Below are 18318 nucleotides of genomic sequence, written 5' to 3' on the forward strand. Positions count from 1 at the left end.
GGGAAATAATTGATCGTCCACAATAGTGTGAAAGAAAAACGCAAAAGAGAAATTAATTGTCTGTAGAATACGATGGACGGACGAATAATCAAAGTCAGCAGTGTAAGTTTATTATTGTAAACGTATGTTTAGATATACCATCTTTAGCAGTGATGGTAAAGTTCATTCATTTTCATAGCGAAACCTAAGTGATTTACGCTATTTTATTACACTACAGATCATGAGATATTCACTCGCAAATAGAATAAATAGTTTAATTTGAAAGTTAGTAATCTAGAATATTGCCTTGGTAAACATTATGGAAACTACTGTACCTACTGATGATTTGCACTTGGAGGTAACAGAATGTTTGGTGTGCGATAAGCACGATGAACTACACGTCGAGGAAGATGTCCAGTAAGTAAAGGATAATAATATACGGTTTGCTTTCCCGCAGATTATAAGCTGGGTGCAACAAATACAGATTAACTACGTTATCCTTTTGTAATAGTATTGAGTCTTGTTTGAGATTTTAATTTTTTTTTTTTTTCAAGGATTTGTGGAAAATAAAGAGCAGTCTAAATGGAGTTTGCTAAGAATTAAAACAGGCTGTATTTGTACTGCAGTTAGTACATTACGAATCCTATAACCACCAATGGGAGGGCGTCTATATTAAATATTTGGTGCTCCCAAAGTATTCGTACCAAGATGGCGCACAACCTAAAGATATATATGTACCAGGTCATGGGTTTCAGGTTGTGCGTCATCTTGTTAGGAATACTTCCCGAGCGCCAAATATTTGACTTGGTATATAACATATATAATTTAATTTATATATCATTGTACTTCAGCAAAATCTTACCGTGGGTGCTAGTGCCTCTCGCTCTTGTATCTGCTGGATTATTCATGCTATATTGTTGGAAGAAAGTCAGAGTAACAGGAGGGCAGGACCAAGTTTTAGCTGACAACGTTGTGGATAGCTTCAGGCCTATTTTACCACCCACACAACCGCGAATTTGTAATGTAAGTATTTGGAGCACTGGGATTTACCCAATGTTGCCAGTCTTTTGAGTATTAATGACACTGAGATACATGTGACATGCCCTGTTTATGGCCCATTCTTATTTATCTATTTATTCAATATATTTCGTCCAAATGTCACCCGTGTTTTGCTCTTGTAATAAATTAAATTTATTTCCATTCGCATTCATCTCTTATTCTTAATACTTGAAAAGTAGCCTCTAGTTAACCGTTAAGCATTATGATCACCCAAGTTGCTCATCATTTTCATGTAGTAACGGACACTGTTTGTCTATTCTTTATGTTTCTTATGTTTCATCCAACTATTTACCACGTGAGAACCGCTGGGTGACTAAAATAAATTTTCATTTCATGTTGTGTGATGAATATAGTAGCCTACCGTGTGTATTTAATATAGGCCTACTCTGCTCAGTTTTTATTTTATTTGTCTTTTTTGCGCATACACATTTTCTCCATATCCAGTCTTAAAATGGTATTTTAATTTTACCTAGTTAATTCCATAGTATAAGTAACTAAGTGCATTCTTGGCGACCATGACTTATCGAGTGCGATATCTGCCCGGCCAGGTTATGACCTATGCGTGCACGCTCAATGCTCGTCTATTTAGATCCAATTTTTCGATCCAAAGATAGATATGATTATATGTATTTTCATATCAACAACATTGACAACAATCAAAACAATTCACTGACTTTCATATCTTCATCAACTCATTATATTTTCCAGGTAAAAGTTCATGAAGTAAATGAAAACGCAGTTAACAAATCAAAGCTCCAGAACAGGGAGTTGGCATCATAAAATCGACATCACGATACCTACGCTTTACAATCAGGATGACAAAAATGTTTCTTCGTCTGTTTAATTTTTCTTTTTTGTTCAATTTTTTTCTCTGCACTATAATCATTATACTCAAGTTTTTCTCATTCCACATTTACACACAGTTTGTCTGATGAAATCCCGAGTGCAAATAGACGTACCCACTTAGACGTACGAAATGTACATCTGGTTTGACATTGTTTACATTTTTATTGCGCACCCCATGTTTCTTGCAATATCTGATATGCGACTAAACTAACCATAGTTAGTAATTAAGTTGAAATTGGATTGTTTCAGTTTCATCATTACAGTGATTTACATTTATGAAATATTATTCTTATAACAATGTATGAATTTACCTCATTTTTCGATGCTGCTGTCTATTTACTTAATCTCATCGTTAACACGACAGCAGAAACTATCTTTGGAAATAAGAATTGAAAATATAAATAAAATCTTGTTTTACGATACAAATGGTGATGCCAGAAAATGAACGATAGCACAGAAGATTTAGCTTTTTTTACGCCATATACTATAAAATAATTGAATGAACCGATGACATCTTTCTGCGTGAATTTCCATATTCATACGAATGAAACATTATAAATAACTTGTCAATGATTGAGTTTTATTGTAATCGATAATACATTCTTTATATTTGGGGAAGAATTGTGGTCCGTGATAATTGTATTCGAATCTGTTTATTTAAACACATTTTAAAAGTTTAATTTTTTCGTAACAGTATTTGATTAAGTGTCGAATTGTTAATTATTTATACTTATTCTCTTTTCTGTCATGCTGTTACATTGTATATCCATTTTTACAATATAATGTTACTTTATCAACTTCTGAGATGAAGTTTTGCGATTTGTCGTGAAAGTCATTTCGCCAGTTAAATATAAGTTTAAATCGGCGCTGCAAACGTTCGAGACCGAAGTAAACAGAACCATATTACAGAGCATTGGATCTGACCCCTACACTACACCCTCAAGGACTTGCTATCGAATTGCGGTGTTTTTATCTTGAACTTTTGTTTATAAATTTCAACAAAATGACCTAGTACATAACATAATATTGAAGAATGTTATTGAAGAAGTCTTGAGGGTCTAAAAAGTGTTTTAAGCTGCGAAAAATTGATATGTATGATACAAAATATGTCTTTTTTACACTTACCCCCCCCCCCCCCTGACTACGCACCTGTCAGTGATAGACGGCGCAAAATCAAGGGATTAGCGATTAGCGAGTATCAATGATCGTTGGTTATTTACAATAGGATACCACGCACTGAACAGACACACGACTTCCTGCAATTGTACGCTTCTTAGTATAAGTCGAACCATATGTTACTGCTATCCAGCTGTAAACGTCGATTACGTTATATCGTGTTATACTGAAGTTTCAATTAGGTTTTGATTGTTGACGAAAGGGGACTGCACAATGGTACGAGGATTATTTTGTCTGTGGCTCGTGTATGCCATTTTTCTATTGCTAACCAAAGCCGATGACAATGAAGATAGAAAAAAAGGAGCCTACATGGAAAGTAATGCTTTTACCTTTATTACATAGGAATGGGAAAGTACCAGTTGTAGAAAAAAAAGACCCTGTTATAATTTCTATAAGATAACAATAAGTGATTGCAGTTAGTATATTCGCTCGGTAGGTAAATCAAATTTAACGAAAGTTAATATAATCATCAAAATGTTCTAATCTGGCGATCATATATTTATTATACTATTATATGGAAACATATATATATAATCCCCATAAGGCCATCTAAACTCATTCTGGGGAATGAAATCCGACGAGATGCAAGGGGTTCAAAGGTGTATGTTGTTGAGCGGTTATCCGCTTGTTTCTATTCATTTTTTTAACCTGTTCAAGTCAGCACTGTTTATTATGATAACAGCAATCCGGAATCAGTTGAAGACCTATGTATCACCTTCATCGGTTGACTTTTTCTCCGATATTTTGGCTAAAAAAATATACACAAATTATGAGTTCAAAGTTGTTTTGCCACCGAAAGGTACACAATGCTATTTTCAAGAAGTGAAGAAAATGGTCTCATTGCAATTCGAATTTCAGGTTAGAATACTATTAATTTCCAGTTTTATCTGACGTATTTCGAGAGTCGATATTATAAAAAGTAATTTGAATAAAGACAAGAGAGCTATGCTCAAATATATGGACACGTAGCGCCACCCAATGGCAATAATTTTGATGACGTCATAGCGAAAAAAAAGTAATAGCCTTCTGGTCCAGTATTCGAAGAGAAAAGCGATTTTTTAAAAATGATGGAGACAAATAATAACAATAACAACATAATCTTGAAACGATCGTTATGTCCACTACGTGTCCGAAAAAGCATCCTGCACCCGTGCTTTTGCGTTGTATTTAGTTAATGGATGTTGTGAAGACAATGAAATTATGAATCGAGTTATTAATGTACGTTGGTTGATGATTATACTTCTTGGCCGATATGGAAATAGCGGGACTAGTTGTATTCATCAACTCAAATATTACAATACATATTGTTTAGGGAAGAAATAGCCTATTTTAGATGCAATGAATGTAGATGAAAGTTGCGAGAAATCGCCGGTATCTAGTGTTATGACAATAAATAATTAACATGGCGAATAAAACTGCATATTTAAGGAGTTTGCATTAAATCCCACTTTTCATTCTCAACATTATTTTGACTGCCATTTCCTCTAACTTTCAGTGTGTCTCAGCACCTAGTTTCAGGGGTGAACCAGTAGTATCCGCATGGATTTCTCATTTACAAACAGGTAAAACGGTACAAACTGTCGACGAGCAGAGAAAGGGAGAAATGCAACTGGCTGTGAAGGAAGTCGGTTAGTTATTTTACGTATTCGTTAAAAATCAGCATGAAAACATCCATTTGAAAGATGTGCAAAATGCAAGTCAACACAGGGTCTTGCTATAACACGTTTTATTATTAAATTTAAAAATAATTAGATGATTTCAAAATCGAATCGAATATTTTTTCGAATTGATTCGATATTTAAATTAATACAACGACGTAATTGTATGTGACCTATTTGTTGTAACGGGTTTTTCAGACACTTAAATTACTAATAACATAGAATGCATCGCTCTGTCAGTTCGCTGAGTTGTCACCCACAAAAAGAAATGTTTCAATAACTCACGAGGAACAAAAGAGTGATATGTCACATGCATTTTAAAAATATGGCTTCAATAAAAAATTTGAGTAGTTCGCCTTGACCTTCGGCGGACAAAAAAAACGGCGATTCGAAATTTTCGTCTGAACCGATTCGAAATGCCTAGCCCCAAATTTGGTGATCCCGAAGTATTCGTACAAAGATGGCACACAACCTGAACATAGCATGTGTAACAAACAGGATAGGGTTGTTCAGGTTGTGCGTCATCTTAGAACGAATACTCTCGGAGCGCCCTAAATTTGATAGGTAAACGATATAGCGTATAGCCTATAGTACTAACTATAAATTTGAAGGAAAACTACGGCATAAAAATGGTTTGTTGTATTTTGTTACATCTGAAACTATATAGGAATATCTTCTAAAACAAACATTTAGCCAAGTGCTGGTATAATTGAAAAGTACTTGCAGAAACCACAAAAACTTCTGTATTTTGTATATTTCAAAATTGCACAGAAATATCTTTATTTTCCTGCTTTTACTGAAAGATTAATTATGTTTTAGACGCACGAAACATGCGTGATAGACCTTCATACCACCATGTCATATTAACAAAGTTAACAATCTGTTTTAAACCCATGTCAGGTACTTACGGATTTTGCGTGGAAAATAAGGGGCGAGATCCTAGATTTGTACAACTCTCATTTGAAATGCTAAACACGGGTGATATACCGAGATTTCATTTGGAGAATCAAGCTGGGAATGATTCTATGTATCACATATACGTGAGTAGGAAATAATAGTTGAGAACATTTAGTTTGTAATTTGTAAATGAATTGATTTACATTGAAATAAGGCTTTACCTATAAAACAAAAATGACGTATATATTTGGCAAGTTTTGCCCAATGTTTTAGCATAGTAAGAAATGTAAATACTTTGGTTAACGAATTGACGTTGTTATGGATGTATTCGGTCACCGTAGATTTAGTACAAGCTACCGGTATGTAAGAAGCTACTATATTCTTAGAATAACCTGTTTGGCTTGAATAGCCAATTTATTACACTATGAGCATGAGATTTGAACACGAGCTATCAAACTTGTAATGCCAACATAGCCAAGTCCGACCTTTCAAGAACCAAAATTTTTTAAGTTATAGCCTATAGCACAGCGGTTCCCAACCTTTTTTATGTCGCGGCACACTATTGAGCTATTCAAATATTCGCAGCACACCTATCACAAAACAGGAACATTTCCTACTCATGAAGTCAAACTACCCCGTATTTAAAGTGGATGGTTAATAGTTACCGATATAATAACTGATTTTTTAAAATATTTTACACGAGACCCACCTTCGGAGCACCTCACATTATTGTAAAAGATGCGCGGCCGCACTGGTAAATACGTGACGCTAATACGCATTGATTTTTTTCTCGCCCTTCCCCGTTCCACGTTACGCCCTATTATTATAACAGGTGTTCTCACTCTTGCACAACCTATTTCAGAGATATGAAAGTGGCAAACAAACCGTATTTCATTATGACAATTAATTATTATGGCTAAAAACACTAAATAAGTGTTACCGATGGACGAATCTTTTTACGTTATGAATTTCGTGCAAGGCTCGACTATAATTTGATGGCAAAGATCGTCGCATTTAGTATGTCGAAACGCTTATTCGACTTTTCAGACCGCAGAAACTATCCAAAAAATAACCGTTTTTGTGTTCGAGATATGAAATAATCGTCAATTTCACCACACTTTCGTGAAATAATGCAATTTAATAAATGTAATGAAGGTTTTATTATTAAGTTTCATTGCATCAGTGTTTATGCTACCGCGCGTTTCGCCAGACAACTGGCATGATTACCGATCGCAAGAGTGGGCAAAATAGAATATTTCTATCCAATCGAATAATTAGAATATTTTTAACTAATTGTCGAATATCGGGTATATTTAATTCACATACAACATGCTTCCAGAATGCTGGGCATTCTAATGTTGGTGAGCCTATTACGCCCGTCCTCTCTTTTTTTACAAAGACTACTTCTTACGCAACGTTTGGTTTTATATTTCTGGGAGAACAGTGCGTTCATATGGGCGACATATATCAAAGACGGCTATTAAATAATGAATTCGGGATTTTATTCTGATTTTTAACTTTTACGCCGTTTTGATCTCTCAACCCACCGATTGTAAATAGTCATTGCGTGAATTCCTTAATGTTATATTGAGTTTAAATAAAAATTCGAAAAATCACCAATAATGGCAATATTTACGATTCTACTAGTCAAATGATAATTCCTTGGTCAAATTTAGGAAAATTTTGCACAATAATTTGTTACCTAGTTTGACTTTTTCAATTTTACGAAACGGTGTTGGCGTGCATTATGTAAAACATAAAATTAAAACAATATCCAAATACCTGGAATCCGTCTCCTCAAATTTGTCGTTTCTCTCGTTAGCAAGAGCCTAGGGGTAATATTTGTGGAATTCAAAAGATTGGAAATTGGAATCACTTGAAAAAAATTCAAAAATGAAATTTCTCCGCGGCACACCAAAATCTGTTTGCGCACACTATCGTGCCGCGGCACCCTGGTTGGGAACCACTGCTATAGCGTAATCCCTATTAAATTCGTACAGTAATACGAATAAGCATGTGATGATACCAAATCAAATAACAGTATCAATTACCCGAAATGAGGAACCCCACGAAAAGATTCGTTCCATCGAATAACGTTATTTTTATACCGCAACAGGACGGGCTCTTTCAAGTAACGCGTGATGTAAGAATAATGAGATCAGCAATGATGCATACACGGTCGATTGTCAGATATGATTACTCAATGACCACATCGAATCTCAGTATGGTCAACAACTTTTCAATCTTGTCACTGATATTGATTTTTACAGTCTGTGGAATTCAGGTTGGTGAAAATAAAATTCAGGAGATATATTTGCATTAAATTTCATAGGATGTAAAAGATATTGCTCAAATAGATAGATATATGAAGATGATATATATATCTATTTTTAATGACTTGGATTTTAGAACAATATTAGGATAGACATTAACAGGTTTTAACATATATACACACATTGTCTGAGTGTAAATGAAAATGCATAATTAATTACCATACATTAAGTATAGAGGTTAGGGTAACTCTTCTATAATTATAAAATTAATTCTAAGCATTGAACCCGCTGTTTTGTAGAGGAGGAGGCCATTCAAATGGTGATTGCGGCCGTATTCCTAACATAATCTTGTGTTTATAAACGAATGTATGACTTGTAACATGAATTGATATGATACCTCGTGTCTCGCGTATTCCTAAAATACAATTTACTTCACAGATTCATATGGTAAAGAAGATGTTTGGTACACCAAAAATCGGCGTTTGATAACTAACGAAGCTTTGCAGAAGTCTGGAGCAACAAATGTACTTTCTCTTGTCATATTTTTAAAACTCGAGAATAGATTAACCAGATGAATAGCGACCACTGATGTTTGATCGTTAATATTAAACTTAATATTTGGTTTGCGACATGAGACTGAGATTTATGCATCAATGCGATCAAATCAAAGTTAAAAAGCGTTCTGAAACAGAATATGGGGGTAGAGGGGATTTTAATAAAAGCGAAGTTATTGTTACGCGAGCTCTAAATATTAACTATATATGTATGTCTACACGTCTTTTCGTTAGATCCATAGAGGAAATTCTTAGACAAACTTGCCGATACGCTTCGTTCTATACATATGTATATTGAATAATCGTGAACCGGCAACGAAATTGAGCCCGCTGAAAATATCACACTTTTGATGGCTCCACAACCACGACTGAACATCCGATAACTGGTAACCGGACGAGTGTCGCTGTTCCTACATGATTAAGCCGTCTTATCGGATTTCTTCTCCCCTTCGATAAATATGTCTTAACCAGATGGATGAGTGTACAGCAAGTAACGTCAAAACAAACTTCTTTTTCAAAGTACACTGTTATAAATATCTGAATAAGATTACAAAGATTTCAGTCATCCCTTCAAAATTTCAGGGTATCAACTCATATTTTCTCTGATGTCTGCTTTCTCTCATGTACTAACAATCGAGACAGTAATTCAAAAACCAGCATTGGCATTATTTTCCATAAGCAAACAGTCGAAACAAGGAAATGGTAAAAATGAAATAGACAAAACAAAACTTTTTGTCAAAGCAACCAAGAGTCAAACAATGACTACTAACATAAAAAAGCAATTTAAAAAAAATGAGCAATAGAAATTGGAAAAGCAGCGACGTCTGTATTTTGTATGTGGTCAAACCAATATCATAATTAGTTTGATACTAAATATAAGTAGAACACTCTGCTAAACGTTTGCTTTGCTATGGTGTGGAGTCAAAAATAAGCGCGTACATGTAATCATCCTGGATTCACAGATTCTACTTCTGTCGCAGTCATGAGCGAGAGGATTGATTCTCTGCTATCATTCTGCTTGTTGGTTGCAGTTATCTCCATTACACATCCCCAAATTGAGCTTGTAGCCCGATAAAAATGTTTCTCAAAAAATTTTTTAATCTCGAGTGGAAAGGTGGAGTGAGAAATATTAAATTTTTTGAACAAAGGTCCAAATTTTGTGAATTCCGAGTCACAGTCAGAGTCAGTTTTTTAATGGCCCAGGAACTTGTGTCTGTCGGGCTGTGAAATGTAAAAACTAAGTTTAAATCTCACTAATGATTATCGGAAATGTAAAAAATATTTTTTAAATCACCAGATGAATCAGTGAAGCATTAGTCACAGTTTTCTCTCAAGAACATTGAACAGCTTCTATCTAAATAAACCATTAATTCTTATGAACCATCGAGACACCATGATCAAGAAACCAACATGGAAAATCAAAAAAGCATCACTGAAATGAAAAGAACTGGATATTGACAGAATAACTGAAACATGGTAAGTAAAGGCATATTTGCTCAATGTTTATCGCAGAAAGTTATACACAAGTATGTTCGGAGTTCCAAAATATTTTGTAGCAAATGCTCGACCATCAGGAGTAGGATCAGAGAAAGCAACCTGAAAATAATAAGCGTAAGAGTGTCAAATGCAGAAAACTACCTACTTAATATCAGATAGATAAATTGCGGCAGGGATTTTTCGTACAAGATTTAAGGATCTGTGTGTAGTTGTGCAATGCAATGTGCATCCATGTAAGATAAACTTTCGTCAGTCAAAATGGGAAAAATTTTAAATCGCAGAAGCCAGAAAACTTGGATTTTCACGAGTCTTTAGAGCAGGGGTCACCAACGCGTTGCCCGCAGGCACCAAGTCGCCCGCAGGTCTGTTCCAAACTAAGATTAATAACAGCGCTTATAAGTAAGCTACATCAATAAAATTTTGTCCTGCTATTCTTGTGTAAATCACACTTATATGGGAATCGGGAATGGCACTATATTAATTATTGTAGCCATCAACCTGATTTTTATTTGATCTCAGTAATGTGACGGGACAATTAACACTCTTGCAATTATGACATCACACTGATATAATTTACCACGACCCGCGCTTTTTCTTGTTCGTTGGTTTGTGGAGCAGCAATAATATATATTTATTGATTCCAAAGAAAAATGGCTGAAAAACCCACCATTTTCACGATGAATGGGGGTGGGTATATTTTTACCACCATGAAAAGAGCCTGCGCGTGTCTCAATTTGTGGGGCGATTGTAGCGACGACAAAGCGAAAAGATATTTCACGGCTAGTCACGCAATCTACCGCACTAACTATCCACTGGTCAGCGCAGTACGGGAAGAAAAACATCGCGACTCAAATCTTACAGCAATTCTATTTTACGAGACCATTGTTCAACATTTTTGCCATAAACTCAGGATAGGATGGGATTTACATATTTATCCCGGGGCCGATAAGACGGCTTAACCATATGGCGAACCAAGGCCTCTCGTCCGGTTACCATTTCATGTCGGGTATGGGATTAGTTAGTTATTTGTTTTCGTAAGCATGGACTTGATGGCGAAGGAAGCCATCCCAACGACGGCAAGGGGTCCAGCAATCCTCTCACACATTACTATCCTCGCATAGGATTCTTACCTGCAAACCTAACGCTTAGCACACTAACGATGGCCACACAGCCGCGACTTTTAAGAAGTATACATTGAATTGGTAGCCCGCGGCTTAATCTGTACCCAGAAAGTAGTCCTCGGCCTCGAAAAGGTTGGTGACCCCTGCTTTAGAGTCTAAAAAGCGTTTCAAGTCACAAAAAACTGCTATGTATGATATGGAGAAATACCTTTTTTACATTTCGAAAAGCCAGGGAGAGGGAATTGTCCTGACAAGGAGGATGGGTGTATCAGACTCAACTAAAATACCACTATGATTCTATACAGCAGTTCTTGGCATTTTGGTGCTTGCCCATAACCTTTCTCAGAGATAACTCCTCTTCTTTCTCTAAGTGAGTGCCTTGTTCCGAGCAACTTCTTTTAAAAAAGAAACAAACCTGAGATTTATCCAAACAAGACCCAAGTACAAATGACGAGCGGACTGCATCAAGCAGACGAGTTGCAATTTGCTTCCTACGCATTGGACCATATGTCCATATTCTCGATACACCACATACAGCAGGTGTAAGTCTGTGATCAGTGAAACACAACACATTTTTGGCAGATGACTCTTCTGTACTTTTTCCAGGAATTAATCGATGCGCACCTGATATTTTTTCTGCGATCAAGCATCCTGCAATCTGTAAGATATTTTTTATGAGTCTTATGTAATACTTACGTACAGCTTTATCTTTGAATAACAATAAATCTATTCAAATTCACACAAATAAACAATATAACCGCTTGATTTGAATATGGTTGGACTCCTCTTCATCACACCAATCATTCCCCTGCGTGGATTCGCAGGTTCGAATCCTGTGAAGATGATTATGTGTGAGAGGATTGCTGAATTCCTCATCGACACAGGTTTGTTCATGTAACCACTGGTTGTGACCTCAACCATCAAGTTCATGCATCTGAAGCAAAAATCTGGCAACTAACCCCATACTCGACAGGGACTGGTGACTGGACGAGAAGTCGTGGTTCACCACAAGATGAAACCATCTCATCATCTTTCCCTCGGGATAAATATGTAAATCCTATCATATCTGATACAGACTGGTGATAGGGCATGGGCCCAACCTATTACAAGTTGTCTTGTCGGATTTCCTCTCCTCTGGGATAAATGCAAAATCCTTTACTATTTGGATTTCCAAGTTGTTTAATAATGAGCTAGAACAGTCTTGATGTAATATAGTTTCTAACCTTTTCAGTATCAGAAATAAAGAAATAGGCAATTCTTGATGACACGAGTCCAGTCTTTACAGTCTTGAAACCCAAATCAATGTCAACGATGGTCAGAATGTCAGCAACCTATTTGAAATATTCAAAATTGAAATTTATTCAAGTTGTTTAACAATTATATACAAGCAAAAGTCAAGAAATTTTTTCTAAAAAAACGAGAAAGCACAGTATTTGTTGATAAATGCATTATATCTAAATATTATGTCATGATAAGATTCCTATATTGAACACATATTCTCATACAGGGATGTTGATTACACATAATAATTTGGCTTTGACAGCATATGCATAGGTTGTTTCAAAGTTTGGAAGCAAGTGAGAAATAGTAATTTTACCTTTTTAACAGCGTATTTTGGATCATTTGGTGTAACTTTAATAATTCTTCCATCCATAAAACTAGACACAATTCTTTCATTTTTCCAACCTAAAAATCTGCAAAAAACGACAATATGGACAACATAAAGTGTTGATTCATTTATTTCCACAGATTAGACAATGAAAGATGGTTTGTGCTACATTCTTGATAACTCAAACAAATACAGGGATTAAATGTCATAGGCTAGAAACATATTAATGAAGCCATCTTTCTTTAACAGTGACAGTATATATTTAATAATTATTTTTATTGAGTTTGATTGTTACAAGACTGAGAAAAGTCTATAATTTGCTATTTTGCTTTTAAGAAATTTTATCAAAATAGGAAAAACTCACTTGACAAAATTAAGGAATCTTTTGTGATAATTGATATGATCTTGTTCGTCATCTGGATGATTAGCTGAATATACCATTCCACACATTGAACATTGTGTTGCTCCAAACCTTTTCTGACCTTGGAGTTTAAAAGTTGTTTAATTCAAATTAAGTTAACATGTTCAATTACGATTGCCTTATGAGTAATCAACTAATCATTATTCACTAATAAAGGCTGAAACATTCTTATTATGATTTCCATTGAAAGAAAAAAATACACAAATTCAGTTTATTCTTGTTCGAAGAGCTGTGGTAACTGGTAATAATTTTTTTCGTTCTCATTTCCACATGCATGTGAAAGCAACGGAGTTCAAGAGTAAAAACCATTTTCTTTAAATTTGGTCTATTTTCCTGATATATCATTTTTTATAAATGGAGTAAAGAAAATTTTGTTGAAAACTGAAATGGTGCATGTACGAAATGTTAAAAAAAGTTACCAGACTGGTATTTTTCAGAAATAATATTTGATATGATCCAGCCAGAATTATTGTTTTATTTCATGATTTGATCGAAAATATAGAATAGCAAACTCTATAAAGCATAGGGTTTTGAACAAGATCCTCTAGTTCTGCGAAAAAAATCCTGATTCATTCAGAAAAAAGATTGTATTTTACCTGCATCTATAATCATTTGTTTACTTGGAGGACTGCTCTTTTTCACGTTGTTTTTTGCTTTATGATTACCGGCTAATGTAGATGACAAGTTTTCAGGTGTAATGGGAGAAACTAGGAGACAAATCAAAAATTATCAAAAACTAATTAAATATGAATATCGAAATTTGACTGACATAGATAACTCTCTTGAGTTTATTGTTCCAGACCTAAAACATAAAATCAAAACTAAAGTTGGGGTTTAAATAAAAATTAGGGATTTACGTTTTATGAATGAAGATAAATGGCAAAATAGCTTATCCACGTTTGCCATGCAAAATAATAGGCTATTGAACAAGTTTCAAATAATTTAAAACAAAAACATAGAACTATCAATATATACATTGGTTAAACTAAGCCACAAGCCCACAATACATTTCATTGTAGGAAAATTTTTAAGAATTGTACAATTTATGATGACATGGCTAAAACTATCCCCAAAATAGCAATGGTTCACATAACTCTATTCTGGCAGGGCTGGGCATTTCAACTCGAATAGTAAATAATTCAAATTGGTTCAGATGAAAATTTTGAATTGTCACCATCTTGTTTTTTATTTGGCCGACAAAATTCCAGGTGAATTTCTCATTTTTTTGTTTTGTTTATTGAAGCCATACTTTTACAATGCAATTCCGACATGATGTGGCTCTTCTCTTTTAATGAGTGAGTTATTGATAAAACATATTTCTCATTGTGTGTGAGCATTCGCAAACTGTCTGAATAATGGATTCTATGTTTTCAGTAATTTATGTGCCTGGAAGTCCATCACAATAAAAAATTCACATACAATAGAATGTCTTCCCAGTATTCGAGATTCGATTCTGAAATCATGAGGTATTCGAAAATGCCCAGCCCTAGTATACACAATATTCGTAACCCAAATTAATACTCAAACTTAGTTTAAGTTTCCTACTTATTTTCTTACTCAATTGACTTTTCTCATTGTCAGTTTGATCACAATTTTCTGTTTGTTTATTTTCTTTTACACTATGCTTGTTGAAGATTGGAAAAAATTTGCTAGTGCTGTTTTTGTGGTCCAAACTCTTGTCCTTCTGTGTCTAAAAGAGTAAGATGTTGAATATCATCTATCATATTTCAATAAAGTTTTGAAACGAGACTATATCAGGTTGCAGCGATGGATCTATGTGTAACCGCCCTTGATTCCGTTAGTAGAAAATTATTTCAAAACTTTCAAAATTATCAGATACAAATCATACAATGCCAAACTCATTACTCTTTCAGAATTTGATCCCCATTTTATCTCGGCACTGACTGTGTAGAGAGTGAGACCCCCAATGCATTGTTTTAATGTTGGCCATGCATAATATTACATTACCTAACATTTGTAATTGACCAGCCTGGATGTTAAAATCACATTACAGAACAAGGCTCAAGAGCCGACACTGGAGCCCAGCTCCAATGTAAAAAACAAATCTCCGATACTGTTGCGTATGAGCCAGAGCCGAGTCAGCTTTCCATCCAACTCTGTAGAGTGTTACAGTGTGATGAAAATAGAGATCTGTTCACGTCAAAATCAACCAATAGCGCCATAAAAAATTCGACACAATTTGGAGTAAAAAAATAGCTACTAACTTTTAGTTGCTTGATTTCTTCAGCTGGTACTGAACGTTCCAAATTTACAATAGAAGTAGTGTCACGATGAACGGTATCAATTTTACGCATTTTAGCAGGGGGTTCAGCTTCAATCTCATCACTCACATCATCTTTAACACAGAAAGATGAACTTTTACAATCATTATCATCTTGTGGATATTCATTTGAAATGTTCGGTAGGCTTCGGTTGAGATTATCATATGATAAATTCATTATAGATTTCAATTTTGGAGATTCCAAAAAAATTTTAGTTTTCGAAGTTTTTGATATCCAATGATCTTTAAAATAGCTCCTGCCAAGGGACTTAGGTGCCCAATTGTACTTTCGGACTGCCATTTTCTTTGGAGTCGATTGCTTGTTTTCCTTTGCAGTCTTAGTGGTTTTTAGATAAAGTCGACGATTTGTACTTTTTATTGAATTTTTCTGTGTTTTTATATTTTCTTTGTCATCTTTCATTGGTGTATTATCCAGAAACTTATTTTCAAGTTCAATATTCCTGATATCTCTAATTGCTTTCCGCTCAAGTGGAGTCAAGTAATGCTTCATTTTTCCGTCACTCACAGTCGATTTATGATAAAATGATTTCAGTGGTTTTTCATTCAGCATATCTGCCATTATAAGCTTAAATATACCTAAATAATTAGAGAAAGAGTTTATTCAATTCGTCAAACAAACAACATACAAACATATAACATTCAATACATGCAATCATATATGAATAATAAATAGATATGATGGTTAGGTGTATGACTGGGAGGCAACGATACGACCTTTTGGGGTCATCAAGAGTCTGTTGCCCCCCATACAATTATATTCTTAGTAATAAAATGATTCAACAGGTTCAGTGGTAAATTCTTCAATACCTCTCATTTATTCACTATATACAAGAAATTCCTAATTTGGAAGCATTAAAAAATACTGGTTTGTCGTAAGATATTCCATGCACCATTTATCCAGCTGCCAATTTGACATGTATTGCATATCTACTGCATAAAACTATGCAAAATATAGAAATGGGTTAGCAAGGATACCAATTATTTGGACAATTTGTCTATTAATAATGAAAGAAACATGGACATGGATTTTGAATATGTAAAGATGGGATAAATTTTATTATAACATACGCAAAATCAGTACAAAAAAATCAGGAGCACATGTGGGGCTGACTAAACAAATCATAATATATTTTCACAATACAATTTATCAATTCAGACCAGTTAAGCAAATTTTGCGATAATTTGTGACTTTGTACAAATGTATTAAGGGTTGAGCATAGGCTCAATGAAGAATTATTGGTTCGAGGGTTGATGGAAAAAAGCTAATTAGTTGGCATGGCAACTTTTAAAGCTTTGACATAATGTAGAAAAATATAGGATGTAACATTCTTTAACAATGTACCTATACATTTTGTTATTTATTTATTTGGACCACTTTAATTATGAACATTATGAAATTCCTTGAGACGGTTCTATAGAACCTGTGCGAGCCGGCTGAATCCAACCACTGGATGTAGTGTTTAGATCTCACTACACATTAATTGTTGATTGGTTGGTCGGATAGGTTGCGTCTGAACCCGAGCCGTCCATCTGTCAATAGACTCCGACCGTAGATAATAGTCAGTTGAAACACCTTATGAGTTTTCATTGCAATTCCGACAATATAAACAGAATTCAATGTATACACTCTTAGGTTGATTAAGGCCTATAGGATAGGGTTTATCCCGGTGGAGAGAAAAGCTGATAAGATGACTTAAACATACAGCTACAGCCACCTGTCCGAGTTACCATTCCATGTCGGATATGGGATTAGCTAGTTATTTGTTTCCGAAGCATGGACACGATGGTGGAGGAAGCCGTAACCGACCAGCGGTTACGTGAACCAAACAGAGTAATCAGAGGGGCGGTGACAAGCGTATTTCTAACGCTTAGCACGATGAGCCGCACCGACGCCAATAACGTTAGGAACATAGCAGAATATATAAGTTTCTACAGAGCAATTAAAACATGATCAAGAAACAGATTTTTACATTAACAATGAAAGAATAACAGGTTATTCCGGTTTCTTAGCAATTTTCGGTTTTCCTATAATCATACATTATTAAAAGTGTTTTCTTAAAACTTAGTACTTGCAATTAAATTGTTATTGTCAAATCGTAACGATGAGAATGTGTATTTGGTCACGTCCCAACTCAAATTATGCGAATTGAAAAATTGTTCCCAATTAGATAATTAGTCTTTACAGAGATGTTTCGAATTTACGTTATTATAATTTTACTGGAAATAAAATTTATCTTTACATTGAATGGTACCCAAAGGCTATTAAAACTTGAAATTGGATTTCACGAAACTTAAATTACAATTGCTGAATTGTGGGAATAATTAATGCTGTTTTTCATTAGTTTCTCACGAATTGGGTCAATTTGGTGTAGGTAGTTTTGTAGTTGCATAACAACTAATTGGCTACAATGAGACTTGAGTATCCATTATTAGACTAATAATATCATTGCATTTGCCTTGCCGTTATAGTAAGGTCGATTATCACGTTATAATAATCGTATTGTTATGTCATAATGAAATTGTAAATCAAGACGTCCACCCTCCACCACGTCTGCACGTTGGCTTGTGCGCTTATTTTTAATTACAGAGTTAGGCCAGTAGGCTGACAGGAAAGTGAGTTTTGGCTATCTGCTTACACAGTAACAAATTCTATTAAATCATCGATGCAAAGTCCATCAAACTAATCTAGTAATTTGCATCTTCATGGCTCTGTGAGCACGAGTTTTCTTCTTTGACTGAAATGAAAAAAAAATGAGCGACCGACCCTCGTTTCAATTATGTCTTTAAACAGGCACAATGTCTGAATGTCAACATCACATTAACATTTGCAGAACAATTTGTTTAAAGCTCACTTTTTTTACAAGTGTGCCGCAAAACCTCTTTATATGCTTAGTGCGCCGCGAGCAAAAAAGTTTGAGAACCACTG

At 34.8% G+C, this 18318-nt stretch overlaps 3 protein-coding genes across 3 annotated transcripts; 2 read left to right on the plus strand and 1 right to left on the minus strand.

The window, feature by feature from the left end:
- Window positions 1-203: 203 nt before the first annotated feature.
- Window positions 204-2793, plus strand: LOC120331051 (uncharacterized). The gene is made up of 3 exons (XM_039398073.2): window positions 204-396; window positions 831-1002; window positions 1747-2793. Exons 1-3 carry the CDS (start codon window positions 299-301, stop codon window positions 1816-1818), a joined length of 342 nt encoding a protein of 113 aa, XP_039254007.2. The 5' UTR covers window positions 204-298; the 3' UTR covers window positions 1819-2793.
- Window positions 2794-3188: 395 nt separating this feature from the next.
- Window positions 3189-8517, plus strand: LOC120330912 (transmembrane emp24 domain-containing protein 5-like). The gene is made up of 6 exons (XM_039397899.2): window positions 3189-3376; window positions 3743-3918; window positions 4556-4688; window positions 5619-5758; window positions 7732-7899; window positions 8327-8517. The coding sequence occupies exons 1-6, from the start codon at window positions 3274-3276 to the stop codon at window positions 8372-8374; spliced, it is 768 nt and encodes a 255-aa protein (XP_039253833.2). The 5' UTR covers window positions 3189-3273; the 3' UTR covers window positions 8375-8517.
- A 570-nt stretch (window positions 8518-9087) lies between these two features.
- LOC120330910 (N-acetyltransferase ESCO2-like) lies at window positions 9088-15987 on the minus strand. Its single transcript, XM_039397898.2, has 8 exons — window positions 15316-15987; window positions 14648-14780; window positions 13687-13797; window positions 13034-13151; window positions 12658-12754; window positions 12284-12391; window positions 11476-11718; window positions 9088-10038 (listed from the first exon to the last, which is right to left on the minus strand). The coding sequence occupies exons 1-8, from the start codon at window positions 15949-15951 to the stop codon at window positions 9946-9948; spliced, it is 1539 nt and encodes a 512-aa protein (XP_039253832.2). The 5' UTR covers window positions 15952-15987; the 3' UTR covers window positions 9088-9945.
- Between the last annotated feature and the right edge of the window lie 2331 nt (window positions 15988-18318).

The sequence above is a fragment of the Styela clava genome, chromosome 6, assembly GCF_964204865.1.
Source record: "Styela clava chromosome 6, kaStyClav1.hap1.2, whole genome shotgun sequence".
Lineage (NCBI taxonomy): Eukaryota > Metazoa > Chordata > Ascidiacea > Stolidobranchia > Styelidae > Styela > Styela clava.